The sequence below is a fragment of the Schistocerca cancellata genome, chromosome 2 (genome assembly GCF_023864275.1).
Source record: "Schistocerca cancellata isolate TAMUIC-IGC-003103 chromosome 2, iqSchCanc2.1, whole genome shotgun sequence".
Taxonomy (NCBI): domain Eukaryota; kingdom Metazoa; phylum Arthropoda; class Insecta; order Orthoptera; family Acrididae; genus Schistocerca; species Schistocerca cancellata.
Window position 1 is genome coordinate 9096643 of NC_064627.1, and position 24697 is coordinate 9121339.

The following is a 24697-nucleotide window of genomic DNA, read 5'->3' on the forward strand; positions in this document are numbered from 1 at the left end:
TTGAAGCTCACATCCACACCTCTGTCCAGATCAAACCCACAAACAAACAACAGTACCTTCACTTTGATAGCTGCCATCCATTCCACATCAAATGCTGCCTTCCCTACAGCCTAGGTATTTGTGGAAAACGTATCTGCTCCAGTGATGAATCCCTCAACAATTACACCAATAACCTGACCAGTGCATTCCTCTCCCGCAACTATCCTGCAGACCTCGTCCACAAACAGATCTCCCGAGCAATACATTCCTCCCTGTCCAACAACAATGTTCCTACCCCCAGACCACACAGAAGCATCCCCCTTGTCACCCGATATTATCCTGGCCTCGAATACATCAACAAATTACTTCGCCAGGGATATGACTTTCTCAAGTCAAACCCTGAAATGAGATCATCCCTTGACAATATTCTCCCCACACCACCCAGAGTTGCCTTTCGTCACCCCCCTAACCTCCGTTTGTCAAACCCTACAATATTCCCAGACCACATTCTCTAGCCAGCGGTTCCTACCCCTGTAACCGACCCCGCTGCAAAACCTGCCCCATGCATCCCCCTACAACCACCTACTCCAGCCCTGTTACTGGCAAAACACACACAATTCAAGGCAGGGTCACATGTGAAACAACACATGTCATATATCAGCTGTTGTGCCTGCACTGCACAGCCTTTTACATTGGTATGATGACAACTAAACTGGCTGAGCGCATGAACGGGCACAGACGAACTGTCTGCCTAGGAGATGTCCAATACCCAGTAACAGAGCATGCCCTCCAGCATAATTCTAGGGACCTAGGAACCTGCTACACCATATGTGCTATTTGGCTTCTCCCATCCAACATCAGTTCCTCGGAACTGTGCAGATGGGAACGTGCACTCAAACACATCCTTTCATCCCGTCATCCCCCTGGACTGAACCTACGTTAACCAACCTCACTCTCATTTACTCTTCAGTCTTCTCCTCTTTCCCTTTCCTCTTTAGCCATTCACACATCTTTTCATCCTACATAGTTGAGTTTATCTTTATACTATATACCTCTTTACTTCTGTATGCATCCTCTTTGGTTTGAAGCCGGCACAGTACTTACAGTAGAATATCTTTGGCTTCCCTATGACACCCATGCCTCCATCTTTGCTACCCTCCCTGTTTACCTTTCGCCTGTTGCTTCATAACCTGGGTTGTGAGTAACTGAATACACTTTCCCTTTTTCCCCTCTCTCCTCTCTGACAAAGGAATAAAGTTCCGAAAGCTAGGATAAAAATTTTCTGTTCTGTTTTGTGTATCTATCGGCTGTACTGAGCTGAGGTAAGTACTGGCCAGCCCCTCTATCTCTTTGTTAGTAAAAATTATTTTTAAAAAGACCAGTGATCTGGAAAATACATTGCGAACAACAAGACTTTAAATTCCCCTGTGCGAATTATGAAATACCGTAACTATTTGTCATTCATAAAATGAGATAAAATAAAGAAAAAAATTGTATTAGTGTTAGAAATGATATAAGAACAAACATATGGTTGCAACTTGATCTAGTACAATTGATTGGATCATTTATAACATCAGGATTGATCGTCACGAAGTCAATGAAGTTAAGGAATTCTGCTACCTAGGCAGTAAAATAACCAATGACGGACGGAGCAAGGAGGACATCAAAAGCAGACTCGCTATGGCAAGAAAGGCATTTCTGGCCAAGAGAAGTCTACTAATATCAAATATCGGCCTTAATTTGAGGAAGAAATTTCTGAGGATGTACGTCTGGAGTACAGCATTGTATGGTAGTGAAACATGGACTGTGGGAAAACCGAAACAGAAGAGAATCGAAGCATTTGAGATGTGGTGCTATAGACGAATGTTGAAAATTAGGTGGACTGATAAGGTAAGGAATGAGGAGGTTCTACGCAGAATCGGAGAGGAAAGGAATATGTGGAAAACACTGATAAGGAGAAGGGACAGGATGATAGGACATCTGCTAAGACATGAGGGAATGACTTCCATGGTACTAGAGGGAGTTGTAGAGGGCAAAAACTGTAGAGGAAGACAGAGATTGGAATACGTCAAGCAAATAATTGAGGATGTAGGTTGCAAGTGCTACTCTGAGACGAAGAGGTTAGCACAGGAAAGGATTTTGTGGCGGGCGGCATCAAACCAGTCAGTAGACTGATGACCAAAAAAAAAAAAAAAATAGTAATGCCCTGATCCCTTATTTTAGATACACTTTGCCTATTGCTACTGCAGCATCCAGTTTTTATTCTTTAGTTTAAAACTATGCATTTTGAATGAACAACACAAAGAAAGTGAATGAGGTATTACATAATAAACATAAATCTTAAAGAATGTAATAATATTATGAAAAGGAAAGTTGATACTCACCATATAGCAGAGATGCTAAGTCGCAGATAGACACATCAAAAAAACTGTCTTTTTGCTGTGCCTATCTGCGACTCAGCATCTCCACTATATGGTGAGTAGCAACTTTCCTTTTTCATAATATTGTTACATTCCATCCTGGATTTTCCGTTGTTTGACTTAAATCTTAAAGAAATGTTTAATATATTCCAGTCACAGATCTTCGAGTCAATGCAGCAGATGATGATGTCTTGGCAGAGAAGGAGAAAGTCAAGCATGCAGTGATGTCATCAGAAGTAAAGGAATACAGTATTGTACTCAAGTAAGTTTTTTTCTGTTGTATAAGGTGACACTGAGAGCTGTTTAATACTGAGACTGAGAGAAAAGTTGCTAAAACAGGAGGCCGATATTATTAGCTGCAAATTGTATTTGTTTTTAGCCCATAAGTAATTTTTTCCTACGTCACATAAATCTTATCATTATTTTGTTAACTTCTCTCATAGCTGTTCTCAAAGTCTTAGAATATTTATGTCTGTGTGATCTGAGGCTTTCCCAATGTATAAGCTGCTTCCACAGTTCTCAAGTGTACTGCTGGATAGAATCATCAAAGGTCCACAATATTTTGGCAGACAATCATTCTACCATTATCTGGTGTAACCAATGAAATGAAGTGTATGTTGTGGGCACAGAGTATTTATACCTGTCCAGAGTTCAGGCCTGTGCTGTGCTTTTGCTGGGAGTGCATGCGGCTACAACAATGGAGGGGGAGATTCTTGGTTGCCTTCCTCCCACCATCATGTCATATCTCTCGTTCATCACATTTTGCTTTTGTGGAGCCTAGTATTTGCTACCATGCCTTGCTCAGTTGGAAGCTGATGTCTGTGTTGACTGAATTATGAATTACACAAATTTCAATTGCTCCTTTGAAAATGCAGTCCCAAAATATGTTCCCTGGTGAAGCACTGAATTTATCTGTTGGGCCCCTTATGTTGGCAAGTGTACAAAAATCAAATGATTTGATCTGCCAGCTGTATGAGCATGTGCTTTAGGCCTCTTGACATTACAGTCAGCTTTGATATCGCCTTTTTTTTCACTCGGGTCCCGTTGGAAGACTCCATAAAACTAAGCAGTGAGATGTTCAACTCTATGGTGACACAGGTTTTCCTGGCATCGAGTTACTTTGTTTTCAATGGAAAATACTACAAGCAGACTGATGGCGTAGCCGCAGGCAGCCTTCTTTTGTCAGTTCTAGCAAATCTATTTCTGGAGTATTTCAAAGACAGAGCACTGCAAACTACTGAACTCAAACCTGTTTTTTTCTTCCAGGAGGTAGGAGTTGTTTTTGTTATTTGGCAGTCAACCTGAAAACTACATAGTTTCTTGTAATTCACCTCAGACAAACAAAGTCTGACGGCAGAGCTGTGGCACCTGTAGTCTGTACTCTATAGGAATGGATATAGCAACCGATAGTTTCAGGTGGTTCTGCAACACAAGAGCCCCAAGAATGACATGGAAGATGAAAATACAGATGAAGAAGATAAGAAGAATGCTTCTGTACTATTTGGTGGTGCAGAATACTGCAAAAACTCTGCATAAAGCCAATTTTCTAAACATCACCTGAAACACAAGCTTCTTATGACAGTGAAAGACTACACGAGTACCACAACCACCTATTACAGCTCACCAAGTCTGCAATATCAGAACACTGCATTGAAGATGGACATGAAATGAATTACCAGCAAACCAGTAAATTTTGGAACTTGATTTTCAAAGAAAGAATTGAAATTTGTGTGACTGATAATTTAACTAAGAAGGACACTGGCTTCCAACTGAGCAAGGAGTGGAAGCCTATATTTATCTCCATCAAAGCAATACGTGACAGGGATGAGAGATGTGACAGGGATAGTGATTGGAAGGCAACTGAAACCCTCCCCTTCACTGCACCCCACCGCCGAGCACAGCACAGGGTCAGTGAAGCCCTAACTCTGGACCAGCAGGTATAAATACTGTGAGCCCACAGTGGGTATTTCATTCCACCAGCACCACCTGACAATAGCTGAATGGTTGTATGTTCTGGAATACTCGATCATAGCATAAATATTAGCACTTTCCTTCCACAAGTTCAGTTCTACTATGGCTGTACATTGGTGGTTGTAGTAAATATGCTTTCAGTGCCATGTGTTGTACTCCAGTTAAGTAACATACAACCCATCACCATCACGGACAGGAAGTGAAATACAACCAGCACGTCATTCCCAAGGTCTGTATGTACAAGGTACCAATGGATTCCAAAACAACAACAGGTCAGCTGAACATCAGGCATAGAACATTCTTTTTGGAGATGCTGGTCAAGATCTGACAAAATGGCTGAAGGGAGTCAAACAAGTCACCAAATAATTAGTGGAACGATGTGATGTGTTTCACAAATGTATACTTTTACTTGGATTACACAGTCCAACAGTAGTTTGAGAATGAAGAGAATCTCGATAGCTGGGAAAAATTCCAAGCTAAAGTGAAGAAGACATTTGGTAACAACCAGCAGCAAGTTCACTAAGCTGAAGAACAGAGCTGAACACTAAGGGCAAATGAAGCAGTCCTACACACAGAATGTTTTTGTCCTATACCAATTGTGAATATGAATACCGCAGAAGCTGTCAGAATCTCACACTTGATGAAGAGGGTCACAGAAGACATGTACCAAGCGCTTCCAGTAAAGGATGTCATAACAACTGATGAATTCATCAAGTGGTGCCAACACATTGAGGATATGCAACAGAAGAAGAGTTTGGCAGAAGAAACAAAACCAACTCCAGTATGTGGATCGTATGGCAGTTGTGAAATGCTATCACAGCCTCAACTTCCTCATATGATGAGTAGTGAGGAAGAGCTACAACATTTTATGGCAACCGGAACTGTCAGACAGAGTAAGCGACAGAAAGGAACTACGAATGTTGACAACATCGTGAGATAACAGAGAATGTCAAAAAGTATAAGTGTGTCAGGCCTCAGCACCAATCTCTGGTGCCAGTTGAACACACCAGGAAGAATGTACTCCGCCAAATCTGACTTATGCAACAACTTGGCATCCTGTTTACGCAGATTACACGAAGTCCTCTTATGAATATGATGCCCTGCAGAAGAATAGACTTTTGGAGGCAAGATCAACACACCAGTGAGTTTTCATTGTGAATGCCCGGCACATGTCCACTGCTGCAGAGAAAGAGGGTACATATTTTTATGACTGCTACACTACCAAACTTCAACTGTCACAGCAGTTTTCTGTTTGTGCCAGTCAACTGCAAATGATTACAGTTGACATGTGGGATGTATCCTGTGCCTGTACCCTCAATGAAGTCACTCCCTGACACCCTGTAGCCGTTCTCCGCCACTGTAATGAGGTACTAGCCGCTTGCCTAGCTGCTAAATTCAGGAAAACCATATGTGGAGGTAAGAACACAACAGATGAAAATCCTCCACGGACAGTAGTCACCGAGGTGTCCAGAAATCACATTGACATCATTATTGATGGCCAGCTTGTGTGGGCACTATTCAACTCTGCGGCTTCCTTTTCTGTAATATTAGTGCTTATCATTGTCAGCTAAAGAAGATTATGTTCAATGATATGAAAATAATTGTGCTGAATGTCACAAATGGGAAATAGGAGTATGCCCAGCAAGCAGGAATATGTATTGCAGGAACAGTGATCACTAACAGAGGACAGTGCTTTGCATGTGTCCATTTCAGCAGAATGTAGTCACAATGTTATTTGCAGATGTGACTTCTTGCAGGCATCACAAGCATTCATAGACCACGGAAGATCAGAGCCCCAGATTGCTGAAGCTATTCGAATGACCACAAATATTGAGGATTACTCTGGACTTTTATGGCCACTGAAGACATTATTATCTTTCTGTCATCTGTTACTGAATTCAAGCTGTCAGCCTAGATGCTCAGTTAAACTATGAACCTTTTCTTGATTGCAAAAACATGCTCGTTCTTATGAGAGGAATCATAATCATTGTAGATGATTGAGGAAAACTTGTGATCACTACTTATCACAATTAGCCACAACTTATCCCTGAAGGTATGTTTATAGGGCCAGCTGAAGCAATCCAGGAGGGGCAGCTCGGTACCATCGATAAAGTGCAGGGCACAACAAGTGGACTGCCTATACGGTCTGGCCTGACCGACAAGCGACGTAAGCAACTGTTACACTTTCTGTACCTGTATTCAGATGCTTTTAAATCCAGAGTGGAGAATAGACAGACAGAGCAGCCCACGGTAAAATAATATAGCAACACGGGATCATTTGCAACTAGTCGAGTGCTTGTGTAGGGTGCGGGAGGAAGTGGAGAAGATGCTGCAAGATGATATCATTGTACCTTCAGAGAGTCTTTGGTCCTTTCCTCTGGTCCTTGTGAAGAAGAAGGAAGGTACATAGATTTCTGTGTCTACTACTGGAAAAAAGTCTACTCATTGCCACGCATGTGTGACATCCTAGAGTGCTTGGAAGGAGCAAAGTATGAGGTTCATTCAAATGAAACCTGGTCAGTGTGGCACCACATAACTATGGGTATGGGGGCACCATCTGTTGGTAGAGAGACTGACGCATGCACACTGTTTGATGCTGCAGAGTGCCAGTGTGGTTTCACGCCGAAGAGAAGGTGGTCACACGAGTTATTGTCCACTACCGAACATGCAGGCGAGTAAGCAGGAACGACGAGGTGTGATTTGATTTTTGGTGGTGGAGGGAGTTGGAGGCCGTGAATGTAACGACGGATGAAGGCTGTGTACAGTGAGTGCAGTCTGAGTCGTTCAACTGTTGTGGAATGGCGCAAATGATTCCTCGAGCAGTGCAAGTCCCTGGAAGATGATGCTCATCCTGGAGAGGCTCATCGTGTCATCACACTGGAAATGGTTGCAGAAGTGAATGCTTTAGTCTTGGGCAACCACAGAATCACCGTGGACAAGATCCAGTGGCTACTGGGTATTAGTGTGGACACTGCCCACACCATAATGCATCAACACTTCAACTTTCGAAATATCTGTGCACATTGGGTTCCCCACCAACTGACCGCCGAACAGTGCAATACTTGAATGGTGCTGTCTTTAAGTCATCTGCAACATTATCGTGAGGAGGAATATGTCTAACACAAGCCATTTGCAGACATCGATTCACAACAGACAATGAAGTGTGTGATCGGGTCCAGGCCTGGATCTGACAGCAGCCTGCTAGCTTCTTCAAGGACGGAATCAACCAGCTAGTGCCGCAATGGGATAAATGTGCCAACAGTTTTGGCAACTGTTTTTGACTATGTGTACTGTTTATAACTACATTTTTGAGCTAATACAATCATCACCATTGCTTTACACCAGTGATCGGGTTTCATTTGAATGCAACTTGTATTTCTCAATTGTGGACATGCAGATCCACTACTGACAAATTGAGGGTAGTGTTAATGACCAAGAAACAACTGCCCTAGTAACTCCTGATGGTCTCAATGAGTTTCTTGTTGTGCCTTTTGGATTCTGTAATGCTCCGGCCACTTTCAAACGTATGATAGACGACTGGCTTCGACACCTTGTTATCTGAATGACGTTGTCTTTTTCTTTCTTTCTCTCTCTCTCTCTCTCTCTCTCTCTGAGCCATATGACAACCATATTGAAGTGTGTTCAGAATGCAGGCCTCTGCCTGGATCCAAAAAAACTGGTTCTTTACCACACTAGAAATAAGTCTTCTGGCAGTTGGTGAATGCAACAGTATCTGTCTTGATCCAGAAAAAAGAACAGCCGTAACAGATTTTCCAACTCCTAAGCATGGTTGTTGAAATATTCTTGTGATCCAGTGATTCATAATGGACATTTGTATTGAGGCATGTTTCTTGCAAGAACAGCTACAGGGAGACACCAAATTCTCCTGGAGTGAAGCGCAAGAAAAATCGTAACTTGTTTTTATGGAAGTGCTAACATCTGCTCCTGTCCTAGCATTGTATGATGAGAATGCTGAGACAGAACTTCACAGCGACACTGGTGGTTATGTCATAGGTGCAGTTCAAGTGCAATTTCAGGAAGGTACTGAAAATGAGATAGCTTATACTTCCATAGTACTCTCAAAGTCTAAGATGAACTACTCTATAACTGAGAAAGAGTGCATTGTAGTTGTTTGGGCCATCGACAAGTTCTTGCCATATTTATTTGGCAAACCAATCACAGTTGTGATGGACCACAGTTCTGTGTGCTGCCTGGCTAACCTGAAGGATCTGTGTGTCAACTGGTGAGACGAGCAATGTGGATGCACGAGTATGCCTCAGTGCTATACAAAAGCCGACAGAAACACAAGGACACCCACTGTGTTTCAGTTAATCCTTTGATGAAACACAGCAGTATGGATAAGATCTCAGTCTTCGCTGCATTAAATAACATTGCTGCTGAATAGAGGGAAGATACAACACTGCTGAAAACCGTAGATACCTTGAAGGAGGATTCCAATTAACAAATGAAGTAATTGTATACACAATATGAAAAGGATAGATTGTTACCCACTCTAAAAATGACATATTGAGCTGCAGACAGGCACCAAGAAAGACTATCACACACTGAGCTTTTGGCCAAAGCCTTCTTCAGAAAATAAAAAAAATGGGCACACTTCATGCTATCTCTGACTGCTCAGGCAGTCTGGCCAGAGTGGTCAGAAATAACGATGTGTTTGTGAGGCGCGTCTGCTTGTAAGAGTGAGTGTGTGTGTGCGCATGCATGCGCACACGAGCGATGTGCGAGCGAGCTCGCGTGCGCCAGCATTTTCATTTCATTTCTGAGGCTTTAGTCAAGAGCTCAGTGTGTAACAGTCTTTTCATTGTGGCTGTCTGCAACTCAGTGTATCATCTTTACAATGAGTATCAATCTATTATTTTCACAATATTTTTTATATTCTAAATTGGGCTTTCTGCTCTTTGGAACATTGTATAAGATGGACTATTGTCCAATGAGATGGAAACAACTCTGTACAGACTCAGATACAGATATCACTAGCCAGGTCTCTACCTATGCGTTAGACACTATGAGCCATTTAAGGAATGCCTGTGATGGCAGCAATTGCACAGTTACCTCTGGGGCATCTGTTACCAATTCCGCCTACAGCAGTAGCATTCCACTGAAGTGGAATTTACCTCTTAGGAAGGCTCCTGAAATCGACAAACTGGAATCGGTGGATAATAGTCTGTATTGACAGTCTAATCCACTGTGCTATCACCAAAGTGCAAAAGTCCTTATAAAATCATAATTCTGAAATATGGAGCACTCCTTGTGATGATCTCTGATCATATCATCTATATCACACGACAGAATTAAGCTGGCCAATTGCTATAGATATATTGGGATAATATTTTCCCTGGATATATTTTGCTGTGAATTGCAATAACATTATTGTCACATTTCTATATGAAGTGATAGTGTGTCTGAGAGACACGTGTCTAATTCTAAATGAGTAGTTTCATAAATTCTTATAAGTTACTGAGAGGCCAGTTGTCATTGTGCATTTAAATAGCTTGAAACTGATTCTATTAATGAAAGTACAAGAATTCCTTGAATGTCAGTATGTGGATATGGTAATTAATTCTGATTTAATGACGAATTTAAGTGTTTAAGTGTAGCTATTTGCTGTAAGTCGCCTTGTGTTTTACGTCGGGGGAAAGGGGGGAGGGGTCTCGATATACTGTTAGCCTGCACACTAGTTACTTGCAGTTGATTTCGTTTTATCAGGACTTCTGCTGTTTGTCTTGATAGCAGGTGTGGGTCCCTGGGTCGTGTCCTGCTTGTGCTGTTGTGTATTTTCCAACCCCTTTGCCTGTGTGTTCCGGCTGGCCATGTATCTAGTTCACTCGCGGCTTAATGTATAATTGGCCATATGCACATAAGATAATAGATTTGTACTGCTTAACTGATGTTCATTAATAGGTTGATTCATTCTACAGATGATGTGCTGTAATGAATTATTGTGTTTCTAGTTACTTAAGGCAGATGTCAGTCTGTTGTAGATACCCACTAGTTCTGGGATTTTTCATGCCTATTCATGACCGTTGCTGCTCCAGTTTGGGGGTCTCTGCTGAGCCTATATTGGAAACAGCTGAGTGGGAGGGCATCCGCTTCTGAGCATAGTTTGTTGAATCCCACGAGGTTGCTTGGTCACATGAAATTTTATATTTTATATCCTACATTGTAGGGTGCCTGCCATTTAAGTAACTGGGTTGTGTGTCATGGTATCTGATTTGTTGTTGCCTGTACTCTGAATTACTTTGGTAATACCAATCACTGCAGTAATGAAAGACTACGTTTCCTCATTAAATTTTAGTAATTTGTTCTTCAGGTTGATTATAGTTTTTGAGTAAATAGTTTTTAACTCATTTCACTTAATGTGTAATAGACCATAAGTGCTGCGGTTATGAATGTTTAAATTTTGAAATAACTTGCTCTCACCTAAATGGTAATTTTAAAAAAGTGTTGAAGGTTTTATTTGTTATTTGCCTTGTTTAAATGCGCCAAATAAATGTTCAGTGCAACTGTCGATGGTGATTGCCTGATGTTGTCATTTGGTCCAGTCCTAGCACCCCACAGCCTGTTGAGCTGAGCTTGTGTCATTGTGTAAAAGTTGAATTCCATGTTGTGCCGACACATCAGCATCATTTTCTTTCTTGTGATAGTGTTTCTGGAGAAACTTCATCCTCCAGCACATATTTCTTTATATTTAACTGAGAAGTGAAACACTATTTTTCATAGATTTACCTTTAAATATTTTTTAATATAATGGAATATGTTCTTCAAAATTTTTGTTCCCAATTTTACCACCTTTGTGGTTGAATTTCCGGAAAGGTTGAAACACATATTTCTTTATTTCTGACTGAGAAACCAAATACCAACTTTCGTAGTTCTAGCTTCAAAATTGCCTTAATAGTGATATATTTTCAAAAAAGCCTTTCATCCCATATTTTACCTCCTTAGAAGTGCAATTTTGAACAGGCCCGTCGTGAATGAAACCCATTCCAAATTTCAATCCTTAGTGTTTGAGCTGGGCAATGATGAGTCAGAGAATCAGTTCCACCCCCTTAGAGGTTTAATTTTAAAAAATAATGCAACACATAGTTTTTCATTTCTGAGAAGCCAAACACCAATTGTCATAGATTTATTTTCAAAAATGCTTGCATAATGAAATATTTCTATAAATAACTTTCATCCTCTATTTCACCCCCATAGGAATTTAATTTACAAAAACTGTGAAACACTATTTTTTATTTCTAACCTAGAAGTCAAATTAAGATTTGTATAGATTTAGCTTTAAAAATACCCTCACAATGAAATATTTCATAAAACACCCCTTTGGGGTTGAATTTCCAAAAACACTGAAACTCATATTTTTTTATTTCTAACGGAGAAGTCAGATACCAATTTTCATACATCTGGCTTTTAAAATACTTTTCTAGTTCTTTAATAATGATTAGTTAAAAAAAACTTTCAACAACTGTTTTACTCCCTTAGGGGTTAAATTTTTAAAAAATTCTGAAACACATATTTCTTAATTTCTGACCGAGAAACCAAATATCGATTTTCATAGGTCTAGCTTCAAAATTACCTTTATAGCCACATGTTGTCAAAAAACTTATCATTCCATATTTCATCGACGGCTTGACTGGTCTGGTTGATTTTTTTTAGTGTGGTGTTTCTTACTGTCAGAACAAGGTTTGTTTGAAAGAAATTTTTTCGAAAATCTAACAGAAAAGTTGGAAAGTAACATCAGTTGCCAAATTATTTCATGAGTTAAGACACCTTGACAGATTTGGTTGGTTTTTTCTTTGTTGTATTCTTAATTGTCAGGACAAGGATTGTTGGAAAGAAAATTTTGGAAAATCCAGTAGAAGAGTCAGAAATTAAAATCAGTTGTGAAAAATCATCACTTGAGAACGGTACAACCAATTTGGCTGACATTACCACCCCACCATAATTGTGGATGATAACGATATTTTTGATATGAAAAAGAAAAAAAATTTTTTTTAAATTTATTTTGACAGTTCTGTTGTCACATGGTTTCATAACAAAAAAAGAATCTGTTTCAAAGTTACTTATACAATATGTAAATACATATGTAGTGTATAAAGGGGAAACATTGTTATTGAAAATCTTGAAGTTATTGACTGAATTTACAAAAAATTTTTATTTGAAAATATATAGTATTGACATATACATAGGGGTAGTGTGGTTGCCACAAATCTCAAAAAGTTCTTTACTGATATTCTTCAAATATTTACTCAGTATTCTAACAGTCTCGAGGACATAGGGAGATAGGCTATGTATTTTTGTGATGTATGTAATATCTCAAAAAGATCTTGGCCGACTTCCTTTCAATTTTTACACGAAACTCTAATGAACATTTGGATAGACATAGTCTATGCATTTTTGTAATATATTACTTATATAAAGGAGAAATATTGTTATCAGAAAACTATAAACCCCCCCCACAGATTTATTTCAAATTATTACGCAATACTCTGCATAACAATCGAAGGGAAATGAACATAGCAAGGATGAAGAAGGAGAAATGTGGAGATGAGGAGGTGTATGGAGCTATTGAAGGTTTAGTCGGAAATGGTTATAGAGAGGGGAAAGAGGTTGTGCACCAAGAGATAGGGGGATGGGTAGGGTAATTGTATGGAGAGAAAGGGAGGATGTGCAGATGGGCAGAGGAAGGGGTGCAATGAATTTAGGATGTTTATGCAATTTCTTTTTTTTTATTCGATTTATTGATCCATTTCATCTACAGCTGCACAATGTGCAAGAGATATTTGGATTTTTTGTTAATATTAACAGTTTTACATATAATATACCTTTGTTCATAATAACACACATTAATATATCAATGAATGATGAATACTTAAATAAATGTTGTTACGCTATATACAGAGAGATAAAATACAAATCTTCTTCTGAATGAGACCACATTGGGTAAACACACAAAAATTTAGTTTTGTAGGTATTCATTTACTGTGTAAAAGCAGTCATCAACCAAGTACGACTTCAATTTAGATTTGAAGTGACCAATGTTTTGTATGTGTTTAATGGTATCTGGTAAGGCATTGTATAGTTTGATACTAGGATGGATAAGGTTGTTTTGAAATAACTTTGTGTTGGCGCTTTGAACATGTACATCCAATTTTTGTCTTGTATCATAGCTGTGTACTGTGTGATTTTGAGTGATGAGTGGTCTTTCTGTATGTAAGTTTTGCTTTAAATACATTATATTTTCAAGTGTATATATATATATATATATATATATATATATATATATATATATATATATATATATATATATATATATATATATGTCTGCTTGTGTCTGTATATGTGTGGATGGATATGTGTGTGTGTGTGCGAGTGTATACCCGTCCTTTTTTCCCCCTAAGGTAAGTCTTTCCGCTCCCGGGACTGGAATGACTCCTTACCCTCTCCCTTAAAACCCACATCCTTTCATCTTTCCCTCTCCTTCCCTCTTTCCTGATGAGGCAACAGTTTGTTGCGAAAGCTTGAATTTTGTGTGTTTGTTTGTGTTCGTTTGTGTGTCTGTCGACCTGCCAGCACTTTCATTTGGTAAGTCACATCATCTTTGTTTTTAGGTATATTTTTCCTTCGTGGAACGTTTCCTTCTATTATAACTATATATATATATATATATATATATATATATATATATATATATATATATATATATATATATATATATATATATATATGGTTATAATAGAAGGAAACATTCCACGAAGGAAAAATATACCTAAAAACAAAGATGATGTGACTTACCAAATGAAAGTGCTGGCAGGTCGACAGACACACAAACGAACACAAACATACACACAAAATCCAAGCTTTCGCAACAAACTGTTGCCTCATCAGGAAAGAGGGAAGGAGAGGGAAAGACGAAAAGATGTGGGTTTTAAGGGAGAGGGTAAGGAGTCATTCCAGTCCCGGGAGCAGAAAGATTTACCTTAGGGGGAAAAAAGGACGGGTATACACTCGCACACACACACATATCCATCCACACATATACAGACACAAGCAGACATATTTAAATATGTCTGCTTGTGTCTGTATATGTATACCCGTCCTTTTTTCCCCCTAAGGTAAGTCTTTCCGCTCCCGGGACTGGAATGACTCCTTACCCTCTCCCTTAAAACCCACATCTTTTCGTCTTTCCCTCTCCTTCCCTCTTTCCTGATGAGGCAACAGTTTGTTGCGAAAGCTTGGATTTTGTGTGTATGTTTGTGTTCGTTTGTGTGTCTGTCGACCTGCCAGCACTTTCATTTGGTAAGTCACATCATCTTTGTTTTTAGGTATATATATATATATATATATTTAAAAAGAAAGATGATGAGACTTACCCAACAAAAGCGCTGGCAGGTCAATAGACACACAAATAAACACAAACATACACACAAAACTCTAGCTTTCGCAACCAACGGTTGCCTCGTCAGGAAAGAGGGAAGGAGAAGGAAAGACAAAAGGATTTGGTTTTAAGGGAGAGGGTAAGGAGTCATTCCAATCCCGGGAGCGGAAAGACTTACCTTAGGGGGAAAAAAGGACAGGTTTACACTCGCACACACACACATATCCATCCACACATACACAGACACAAGCAGACATTTGTAAAGGCAAAGAGTTTGGGCAGAGATGTCAGTCGGGACGGAAATACAGAGGCAAAGATGATGTTGAAAGACAGGTGAGGTATGAGCGGCGGCAGATTGAAATTAGCGGAGATTGAGGCCTGGCGGATAGCGAGAAGAGAGGATATGCTGAAGGGCAAGTTCCCATCTCCGGAGTTCTGACAGGTTGGTGTTAGTGGGAAGTATCCAGATAACCCGGACGGTGTAACACTGTGCCAAGATGTGCTGGCCGTGCACCAAGGCATGTTTAGCCACAGGGTGATCCTCATTACCAACAAACACTGTCTGCCTGTGTCCATTCATGCGAATGGACAGTTTGTTGCTGGTCATTCCCACATAGAACGCTTCACAGTGTAGGCAGGTCAGTTGGTAAATCACGTGGGTGCTTTCACACGTGGCTCTGCCTTTGATCGTGTACACCTTCCGGGTTACAGGACTGGAATAGGTGGTGGTGGGAGGGTGCATGGGACAGGTTTTACACTGGGGGCGGTTACAGGGGTAGGAGCCAGAGGGTAGGGAAGGTGGTTTGGGGATTTCATAGGGATGAACTAAGAGGTTACGAAGGTTAGGTGGACGGCGGAAAGACACTCTAGGTGGAGTGGGGAGGATTTCATGAAGGATGGATCTCATTTCAGGGCAGGATTTGAGGAAGTCATATCCCTGCTGGAGAGCCACATTCAGAATCTGATCCAGTCCCGGAAAGTATCCTGTCACAAGTGGGGCACTTTTGGGGTTCTTCTGTGGAAGGTTCCGGGTTTGAGGAGTTGAGGAAGTGGCTCTGGTTATTTGCTTCTGTACCAGGTCGGGAGGGTAGTTACGGGATGCAAAAGCTGTTTTCAGGTTGTTGGTGTAATGGTTCAAGGATTCCGGACTGGAGCAGATTCGTTTGCCACGAAGACCTAGGCTGTAGGGAAGGGACCGTTTGATGTGGAATGGGTGGCAGCTGTCATAATGGAGGTACTGTTGCTTGTTGGTGGGTTTGATGTGGACGGACGTGTGAAGCTGGCCATTGGACAGGTGGCGGTCAACGTCAAGGAAAGTGGCATGGGATTTAGAGTAGGACCAGGTGAATCTGATGGAACCAAAGGAGTTGAGGTTGGAGAGGAAATTCTGGAGTTCTTCTTCACTGTGAGTCCAGATCATGAAAATGTCATCAATAAATCTGTACCAAACTTTGGGTTGGCAGGCCTGGGTAACCAAGAAGGCTTCCTCTAAGCGACCCATGAATAGGTTGGCGTACGAGGGGGCCATCCTGGTACCCATGGCTGTTCCCTTTAATTGTTGGTATGTCTGACTTCAAAAGTGAAGAAGTTGTGGGTCAGGATGAAGCTGGCTAAGGTAATGAGGAAAGAGGTTTTAGGTAGGGCGGCAGGTGATCGGCGTGAAAGGAAGTGCTCCATCGCAGCGAGGCCCTGGACATGCGGAATATTTGTGTATAAGGAAGTGGCATCGATGGTTACAAGGATGGTTTCCGGTGGTAACAGACTGGGTAGGGATTCCAGGCGTTCGAGAAAGTGGTTGGTGTCTTTGATGAAGGATGGGAGACTGCATGTAATGGGTTGAAGGTGTTGATCTACGTAGGCAGAGATGCGTTCTGTGGGGGCTTGGTAACCAGCTACAATGGGACGGCCGGGATGATTGGGTTTGTGAATTTTGGGAAGAAGGTAGAAGGTGGGGGTGCGGGGTGTTGGTGGGGTCAGGAGGTTGATGGAGTCAGGTGAAAGGTTTTGTAGGGGGCCTAAGGTTCTGAGGATTCCCTGAAGCTCCGCCTGGACATCAGGAATGGGATTACCATGGCAAACTTTGTAAGTAGTGTTGTCTGAAAGCTGACGCAGTCCCTCAGCCACATACTCCCGACGATCAAGTACCACAGTCGTGGAACCCTTGTCCGCCGGAAGAATGACGATGGATTGGTCAGCCTTCAGATCACGGATAGCCTGGGCTTCAGCAGTGGTGATGTTGGGAGTAGGATTAAGGTTTTTTAAGAAGGATTGAGAGGCAAGGCTGGAAGTCAGAAATTCCTGGAAGGTTAGGAGAGGGTGATTTTGAGGAAGAGGAGGTGGGTCCCGCTGTGACGGAGGACGGAACTGTTCCAGGCATGGTTCAATTTGGATAGTATCTTGGGGAGTTGGATCATTGGGAGTAGGATTAGGATCATTTTTCTTCGTGGCAAAGTGATATTTCCAGCAGAGAGTACGGCTGTAGGACAGTAAATCTTTGACAAGGGCTGTTTGGTTAAATCTGGGAGTGGGGCTGAAGGTGAGGCCTTTGGATAGGACAGAGGTTTCGGATTGGGAGAGAGGTTTGGAGGAGAGGTTAACTACTGAATTGGGGTGTTGTGGTTCCAGATTGTGTTGATTGGAGTTTTGAGGTTTTGGAGGGAGTGGAGCTGGAAGTGGGAGATTGAGTAGATGGGAGAGACTGGGTTTGTGTGCAATGAGAGGAGGTTGAGGTTTGCTGGAAAGGTTGTGAAGGGTGAGTGAGTTGCCTTTCCGGAGGTGGGAAACCAGGAGATTGGATAGTTTTTTAAGGTGGAGGGTGGCATGCTGTTCTAATTTGCGGTTGGCCTGTAGGAGGATGCTCTGAACAACTGGTGTGGATGTGGGAGAGGAAAGATTGAGGACTTTTATTAGGGACAGGAGTTGATGGGTGTGTTGATTGGCTGAGTGGATGTGTAGGTGAAGGATTAGGTGGGTGAGGGCAATGGATTGTTCGGTTTGGAACTGGTACAGGGACTGATGGAAAGAAGGGTTGCAGCCAGAGATGGGAACTTTAAGTGTGAGGCCTTTGGGGGTGATGCCAAATGTCAGACAAGCCTGAGAAAATAAAATATGGGAGTGTAATCTGGCTAGGGCGAAGGCATGTTTGCGGAGGGAATGTAAATAAAACTTAATGGGGTCGTTGTGGAGGTGTTGTGAGGGTGACATGGTACTGGAAGGTGGAAAGTGGAACACGAGGCTGAAATGAAAATGAAAATAAATATAAAAATATATGGGGAGAGATAAAGGTAAAACTAGAAAGCAAATGGAGATCTGGTGTGAAAAAAGGCGAAAAAGGGTTGGTTAGAGCTGGGCTATGTGGATCCTGTGGTGAACTTGTGTAGGTAGATAATGATGTGCACAAAGGTTAGGTGGTTGTGTTGCCGCCAAAACACGTTAAAGGGTGGAGAAATACGGGAAAATTTCGAAAAAACTACGTGAGGATGTATTAAAAGGGTGGTTTGGTGGTGGCAGATTATGGAAATGAAGCTAACAATTGTCTGATGAAGAAATAATGACGTTAAAACCTGTGGGAAGCGGCTAAAAATGATCGATGATGTGAGAAAAACGGAAATGGAAATAAAGCAAAAGATATTAAAACGAGCCGAAAAGGTTGTTTAATAGCTGAAAGGAACTGTTTGTGAACTGGAAACGGTGGATTTTATAGCAGCGGTAGTGTTGAAAGCGGAAAAAAAAATTTTTGGTTATGGTTTGGAAGTGGGTTACGTATTATTACGTACTATTGAGTATATATCGGCGGGATAAAATTGTATACTGGATTACGGTAAAAAAGGAGAAGGTGAATGGAGCACTTCCTTTCACGCCGATCACCTGCCGCCCTACCTAAAACCTCTTTCCTCATTACCTTAGCCAGCTTCATCCTGACCCACAACTTCTTCACTTTTGAAGGCCAGACATACCAACAATTAAAGGGAACAGCCATGGGTACCAGGATGGCCCCCTCGTACGCCAACCTATTCATGGGTCGCTTAGAGGAAGCCTTCTTGGTTACCCAGGCCTGCCAACCCAAAGTTTGGTACAGATTTATTGATGACATTTTCATGATCTGGACTCACAGTGAAGAAGAACTCCAGAATTTCCTCTCCAACCTCAACTCCTTTGGTTCCATCAGATTCACCTGGTCCTACTCTAAATCCCATGCCACTTTCCTTGACGTTGACCGCCACCTGTCCAATGGCCAGCTTCACACGTCCGTCCACATCAAACCCACCAACAAGCAACAGTACCTCCATTATGACAGCTGCCACCCATTCCACATCAAACGGTCCCTTCCCTACAGCCTAGGTCTTCGTGGCAAACGAATCTGCTCCAGTCCGGAATCCTTGAACCATTACACCAACAACCTGAAAACAGCTTTTGCATCCCGTAACTACCCTCCCGACCTGGTACAGAAGCAAATAACCAGAGCCACTTCCTCATCTCCTCAAACCCGGAACCTTCCACAGAAGAACCCCAAAAGTGCCCCACTTGTGACAGGATACTTTCCGGGACTGGATCAGATTCTGAATGTGGCTCTCCAGCAGGGATATGACTTCCTCAAATCCTGCCCTGAAATGAGATCCATCCTTCATGAAATCCTCCCCACTCCACCTAGAGTGTCTTTCCGCCGTCCACCTAACCTTCGTAACCTCATAGTTCGTCCCTATGAAATCCCCAAACCACCTTCCCTACCCTCTGGCTCCTACCCCTGTAACCGCCCCCGGTGTAAAACCTGTCCCATGCACCCTCCCACCACCACCTATTCCAGTCCTGTAACCCGGAAGGTGTACACGATCAAAGGCAGAGCCACGTGTGAAAGCACCCACGTGATTTACCAACTGACCTGCCTACACTGTGAAGCGTTCTATGTGGGAATGACCAGCAACAAACTGTCCATTCGCATGAATGGACACAGGCAGACAGTGTTTGTTGGTAATGAGGATCACCCTGTGGCTAAACATGCCTTGGTGCACGGCCAGCACATCTTGGCACAGTGTTACACCGTCCGGGTTATCTGGATACTTCCCACTAACACCAACCTGTCAGAACTCCGGAGATGGGAACTTGCCCTTCAGCATATCCTCTCTTCTCGCTATCCGCCAGGCCTCAATCTCCGCTAATTTCAATCTGCCGCCGCTCATACCTCACCTGTCTTTCAACATCATCTTTGCCTCTGTATTTCCGTCCCGACTGACATCTCTGCCCAAACTCTTTGCCTTTACAAATGTCTGCTTGTGTCTGTGTATGTGTGGATGGATATGTGTGTGTGTGCGAGTGTAAACCTGTCCTTTTTTCCCCCTAAGGTAAGTCTTTCCGCTCCCGGGATTGGAATGACTCCTTACCCTCTCCCTTAAAACCCAATCCTTTTGTCTTTCCTTCTCCTTCCCTCTTTCCTGACGAGGCAACCGTTGATTGCGAAAGCTAGAGTTTTGTTTGTATGTTTGTGTTTATTTGTGTGTCTATCGACCTGCCAGCGCTTTTGTTGGGTAAGTCTCATCATCTTTCTTTTTAAGTGTGTGTGCGAGTGTGGGCCTGTCCTTTTTTCCCCCTAGGGTGGGTCTTTCCGCTCCCGGGATTGGAGTGGCTCCTTGCCCTCTCCCTTGGAACCCGGTCCTTTTGTCTTTCCTTCTCCTTCCCTCTTTCCTGACGGGGCGGCCGTTGGTTGCGGGGGCTGGAGTTTTGTGTGTGTGTTTGTGTTTATTTGTGTGTCTGTCGGCCTGCCGGCACTTTTGTTGGGTAAGTCTCATCATCTTTCTTTTTATATATATATATATATATATATATATATATATATATATATATATATATACACTCCTGGAAATGGAAAAAAGAACACATTAACACCGGTGTGTCAGACCCACCAACTTGCTCCGGACACTGCGAGAGGGCTGTACACACCAGGAACCGCGGTGTTGGCTGTCGAATGGCGCTAGCTGCGCAGCATTTGTGCACCGCCGCCGTCAGTGTCAGCCAGTTTGCCGTGGCATACGGAGCTCCATCGCAGTCTTTAACACTGGTAGCATGCCGCGACAGCGTGGACGTGAACCTTATGTGCAGTTGAGCGAGGGCGTATAGTGGGCATGTGGGAGGCCGGGTGGACGTACCGCCGAATTGCTCAACACGTGGGGCGTGAGGTCTCCACAGTACATCGATGTTGTCGCCAGTGGTCGGCGGAAGATGCACGTGCCCGTCGACCTGGGACCGGACCGCAGCGACGCACGGATGCACGCCAAGACCGTAGGATCCTACGCAGTGCCGTAGGGGACCGCACCGCCACTTCCCAGCAAATTAGGGACACTGTTGCTCCTGGGGTATCGGCGAGGACCATTCGCAACCGTCTCCATGAAGCAGGGCTACGGTCCCGCACACCGTTAGGCCGTCTTCCGCTCACGCCCCAACATCGTGCAGCCCGCCTCCAGTGGTGTCGCGATAGGCGTGAATGGAGGGACGAATGGAGACATGTCGTCTTCAGCGATGAGAGTCTCTCCTGCCTTGGTGCCAATGATGGTCGTATGCGTGTTTGGCGCCGTGCAGGTGAGCGCCACAATCAGGACTGCATACGACCGAGGTACACAGGGCCAACACCCGGCATCATGGTGTGGGGAGCGATCTCCTACACTGGCCGTACACCACTGGTGATCGTCGAGGGGACACTGAATAGTGCACGGTACATCCAAACCGTCATCGAACCTATCGTTCTACCATTCCTAGACCGGCAAGGGAACTTGCTGTTCCAACAGGACAATGCACGTCCGCATGTATCCCGTGCCACCCAACGTGCTCTAGAAGGTGTAAGTCAACTACCCTGGCCAGCAAGATCTACGGATCTGTCCCCCATTGAGCATGTTTGGGACTGGATGAAGCGTCGTCTCATGCGGTCTGCACCTCCAGCACGAACGCTGGTCCAGCTGAGGCGCCAGGTGGAAATGGCATGGCAAGCCGTTCCACAGGACTACATCCAGCATCTCTATGATCGTCTCCATGGGAGAATAGCAGCCTGCATTGCTGCGAAAGGTGGATATACACTGTACTAGTGCCGACATTGTGCATGCTCTGTTGCCTGTGTCTATGTGCCTGTGGTTCTGTCAGTGTGATCATGTGATGTATCTGACCCCAGGAATGTGTCAATAAAGTTTCCCCTTCCCTGGGACAATGAATTCACGGTGTTCTTATTTCAATTTCCAGGAGTGTATATATATATATATATATATATATATATGCAAGGAAGTGGCAGGATCATCCTTTTTTGAAACAATGGTCTACATGATTTGCGATTATCTACCCCTCCCATTATTCTTATAATCTTTTTTTTAATTTTGAATGTTTTGATGGCATCTCCAGAATTTCCCCAGAACATAACCCCATACCAGAGGTGAGAGTGTACAACTGCAGAACATACACACAGAAGGGTGTTGTAGCTGGTACAATTTTTTAATGTACGCAGCACAAAACAAGAGGTACTTAATTTTTTGTTCATTTGCTCAATATGTGCTTTCCATTTCAAGTTGTCTTGTAGATGAAGTGCAAGGAATTTGGTACAGACTGTTTTGGCAATTGTCTGTCCGTATAGCTCAAGATTGGGTGATATCAGATTTTTTGTTTGTGCTGTGTGCATAGCTACAGTTTTTTCAGTGTTTATTATTAAGTCATTGTCATCAAAGTAACATGTTAGCCTGTCACTGGTTTCCTTTATGTTTTTTACAAGAGTTTCTTCTGAGTTTCCTGTAATTAGAACACTCGTATCATCAGCAAATTGAAATATTTTACTGCTGTCATTGCTTATGTTTAGGTCATTTACATAGAGTAAGAACAGAACAGGACCCATTACTGATCCTTGTGGCACTCCGTATTTAACAGTCAGTAGCTTGGAATTACATTTCCTAATGACATTGTGCCCCCCCCCCCCTCCCCCCCATGAACCATGTACCTTGCCGTTGGTGGGGAGGCTTGCGTGCCTCAGCGATACAGATAGCCGTACCATAGGTACAACCACAACGGAGGGGTATCTGTTGAGAGGCCAGACAAATGTGTGGTTCCTGAAGAGGGGCAGCAGCCTTTTCAGTACTTGCAGGGGCAACAGTCTGGATGATTGACTGATCTGGCCTTGTAACAATAACCAAAACAGCCTTGCTGTGCTGGTACTGCGAACGGCTGAAAGCAAGGGGAAACTACAGCCGTAATTTTTCCTGAGGGCATGCAGCTTTACTGTATGATTAAATGATGATGGCATCCTCTTGGGTAAAATATTCCGGAGGTAAAATAGTCCCCCATTCGGATCTCTGGGTGGGGACTACTCAAGAGGATGTCGTTATCAGGAGAAAGAAAACTGGCGTTCTACGGATCGGAGCGTGGAATGTCAGATCCCTTAAACGGCCAGGTAGGTTAGAAAATTTAAAAAGGGAAATGGATAGGTTAATGTTAGATACAGTGGGAATTAGTGAAGTTCGGTGGCAGGAGGAACAAGGCTTCTGGTCAGGTGACTACAGGGTTATAAACACAAAATCAAATAGGGGTAATGCAGGAGTAGGTTTAATAATGAATAGGAAAATAGGAGCGCGGTTAAGCTACTACAAACAGCACAGCGAACGCATTGTTGTGGCCAAGATAGATACGAAGCCCACACCTACTACAGTAGTAGAAGTTTATGTGCCAACTAGCTCTGCAGATGACGAAGAAATTGAAGAAATGTATGATGAAATAAAAGAAATTATTCAGATAGTGAAGGGAGACGAAAATGTAATAGTCATGGGTGACTGGAATTCGAGTGTAGGAAAAAGGAGAGAAGGAAATGTAGTAGGTGAATGTGGATTGGGGCTAAGAAATGAAAGAGGAAGCCGCCTGGTAGAATTTTGCACAGAACACAACATCATCATAGCTAACACTTGGTTTAAGAATCATGAAAGAAGGTTGTATACATGGAAGAAACCTGGAGATACTAAAAGGTATCAGATAGATTATATAATGATAAGACACAGATTTAGGAACCAGGTTTTAAATTGTAAGACATTTCCAGGGGCAGATGTGGACTCTGACCACAATCTGTTGGTTATGACCTGTAGATTAAAACTGAAGAAACTGCAAAAAGGTGGGAATTTAAGGAGATGGGACCTGGAAAAACTGACTAAACCAGAGGTTGTACAGAGTTTCAGGGAGAGCATAAGGGTACAGTTGACAGGAATGGGGGAAAGAAATACAATAGAAGAAGAATGGGTAGCTTTGAGGGATGAAGTAGTGAAGGCAGCAGAGGATCAAGTAGGTAAAAAGACGAGGGCTAGTAGAAATCCTTGGGTAACAGAAGAAATATTGAATTTAATTGATGAAAGAAGAAAATATAAAAACGCAGTAAATGAAGCAGGCAAAAAGGAATACAAACGTCTCAAAAATGAGATCGACAGGAAGTGCAAAACGGCTAAGCAGGAATGGCTAGAGGACAAATGTAAGGATGTAGAGGCTTATCTCACTAGGGGTAAGATAGATACTGCCTACAGGAAAATTAAAGAGACCTTTGGAGAAATGAGAACCACTTGTATGAACATCAAGAGCTCGGATGGAAACCCAGTTCTAAGCAAAGAAGGGAAAGCAGAAAAGTGGAAGGATTATATAGAGGGTCTATATAAGGGCGATGTACTTGAGGACAATATTATGGAAATGGGAGCGGATGTAGATGAAGATGAAATGGGAGATATGATACTGCGTGAAGAGTTTGACAGAGCACTGAAAGACCTGAGTCGAAACAAGGCCCCCGGAGTAGACAACATTCCATTGGAACTACTGACGGCCTTGGGAGAGCCAGTCCTGACAAAACTCTACCATCTGGTGAGCAAGATGTATGAAACAGGCGAAATACCCTCAGACTTCAAGAAGAATATAATAATTCCAATCCCAAAGAAAGCAGGTG

The 24697-nt window shown here is 42.7% G+C and overlaps 1 protein-coding gene across 1 annotated transcript in view; it reads left to right on the top strand.

Annotated features, from left to right (window-relative positions):
- Nucleotides 1-24697, top strand: part of LOC126161297 (phospholipid-transporting ATPase ABCA3) — a 787342-nt gene that overhangs the window by 669252 nt on the left and 93393 nt on the right. The window contains exon 25 of the mRNA XM_049917041.1: nucleotides 2553-2661. Within this exon, the coding sequence (XP_049772998.1) occupies nucleotides 2553-2661 (109 nt within the window). The remainder of the gene's footprint in view (nucleotides 1-2552; nucleotides 2662-24697) is intronic.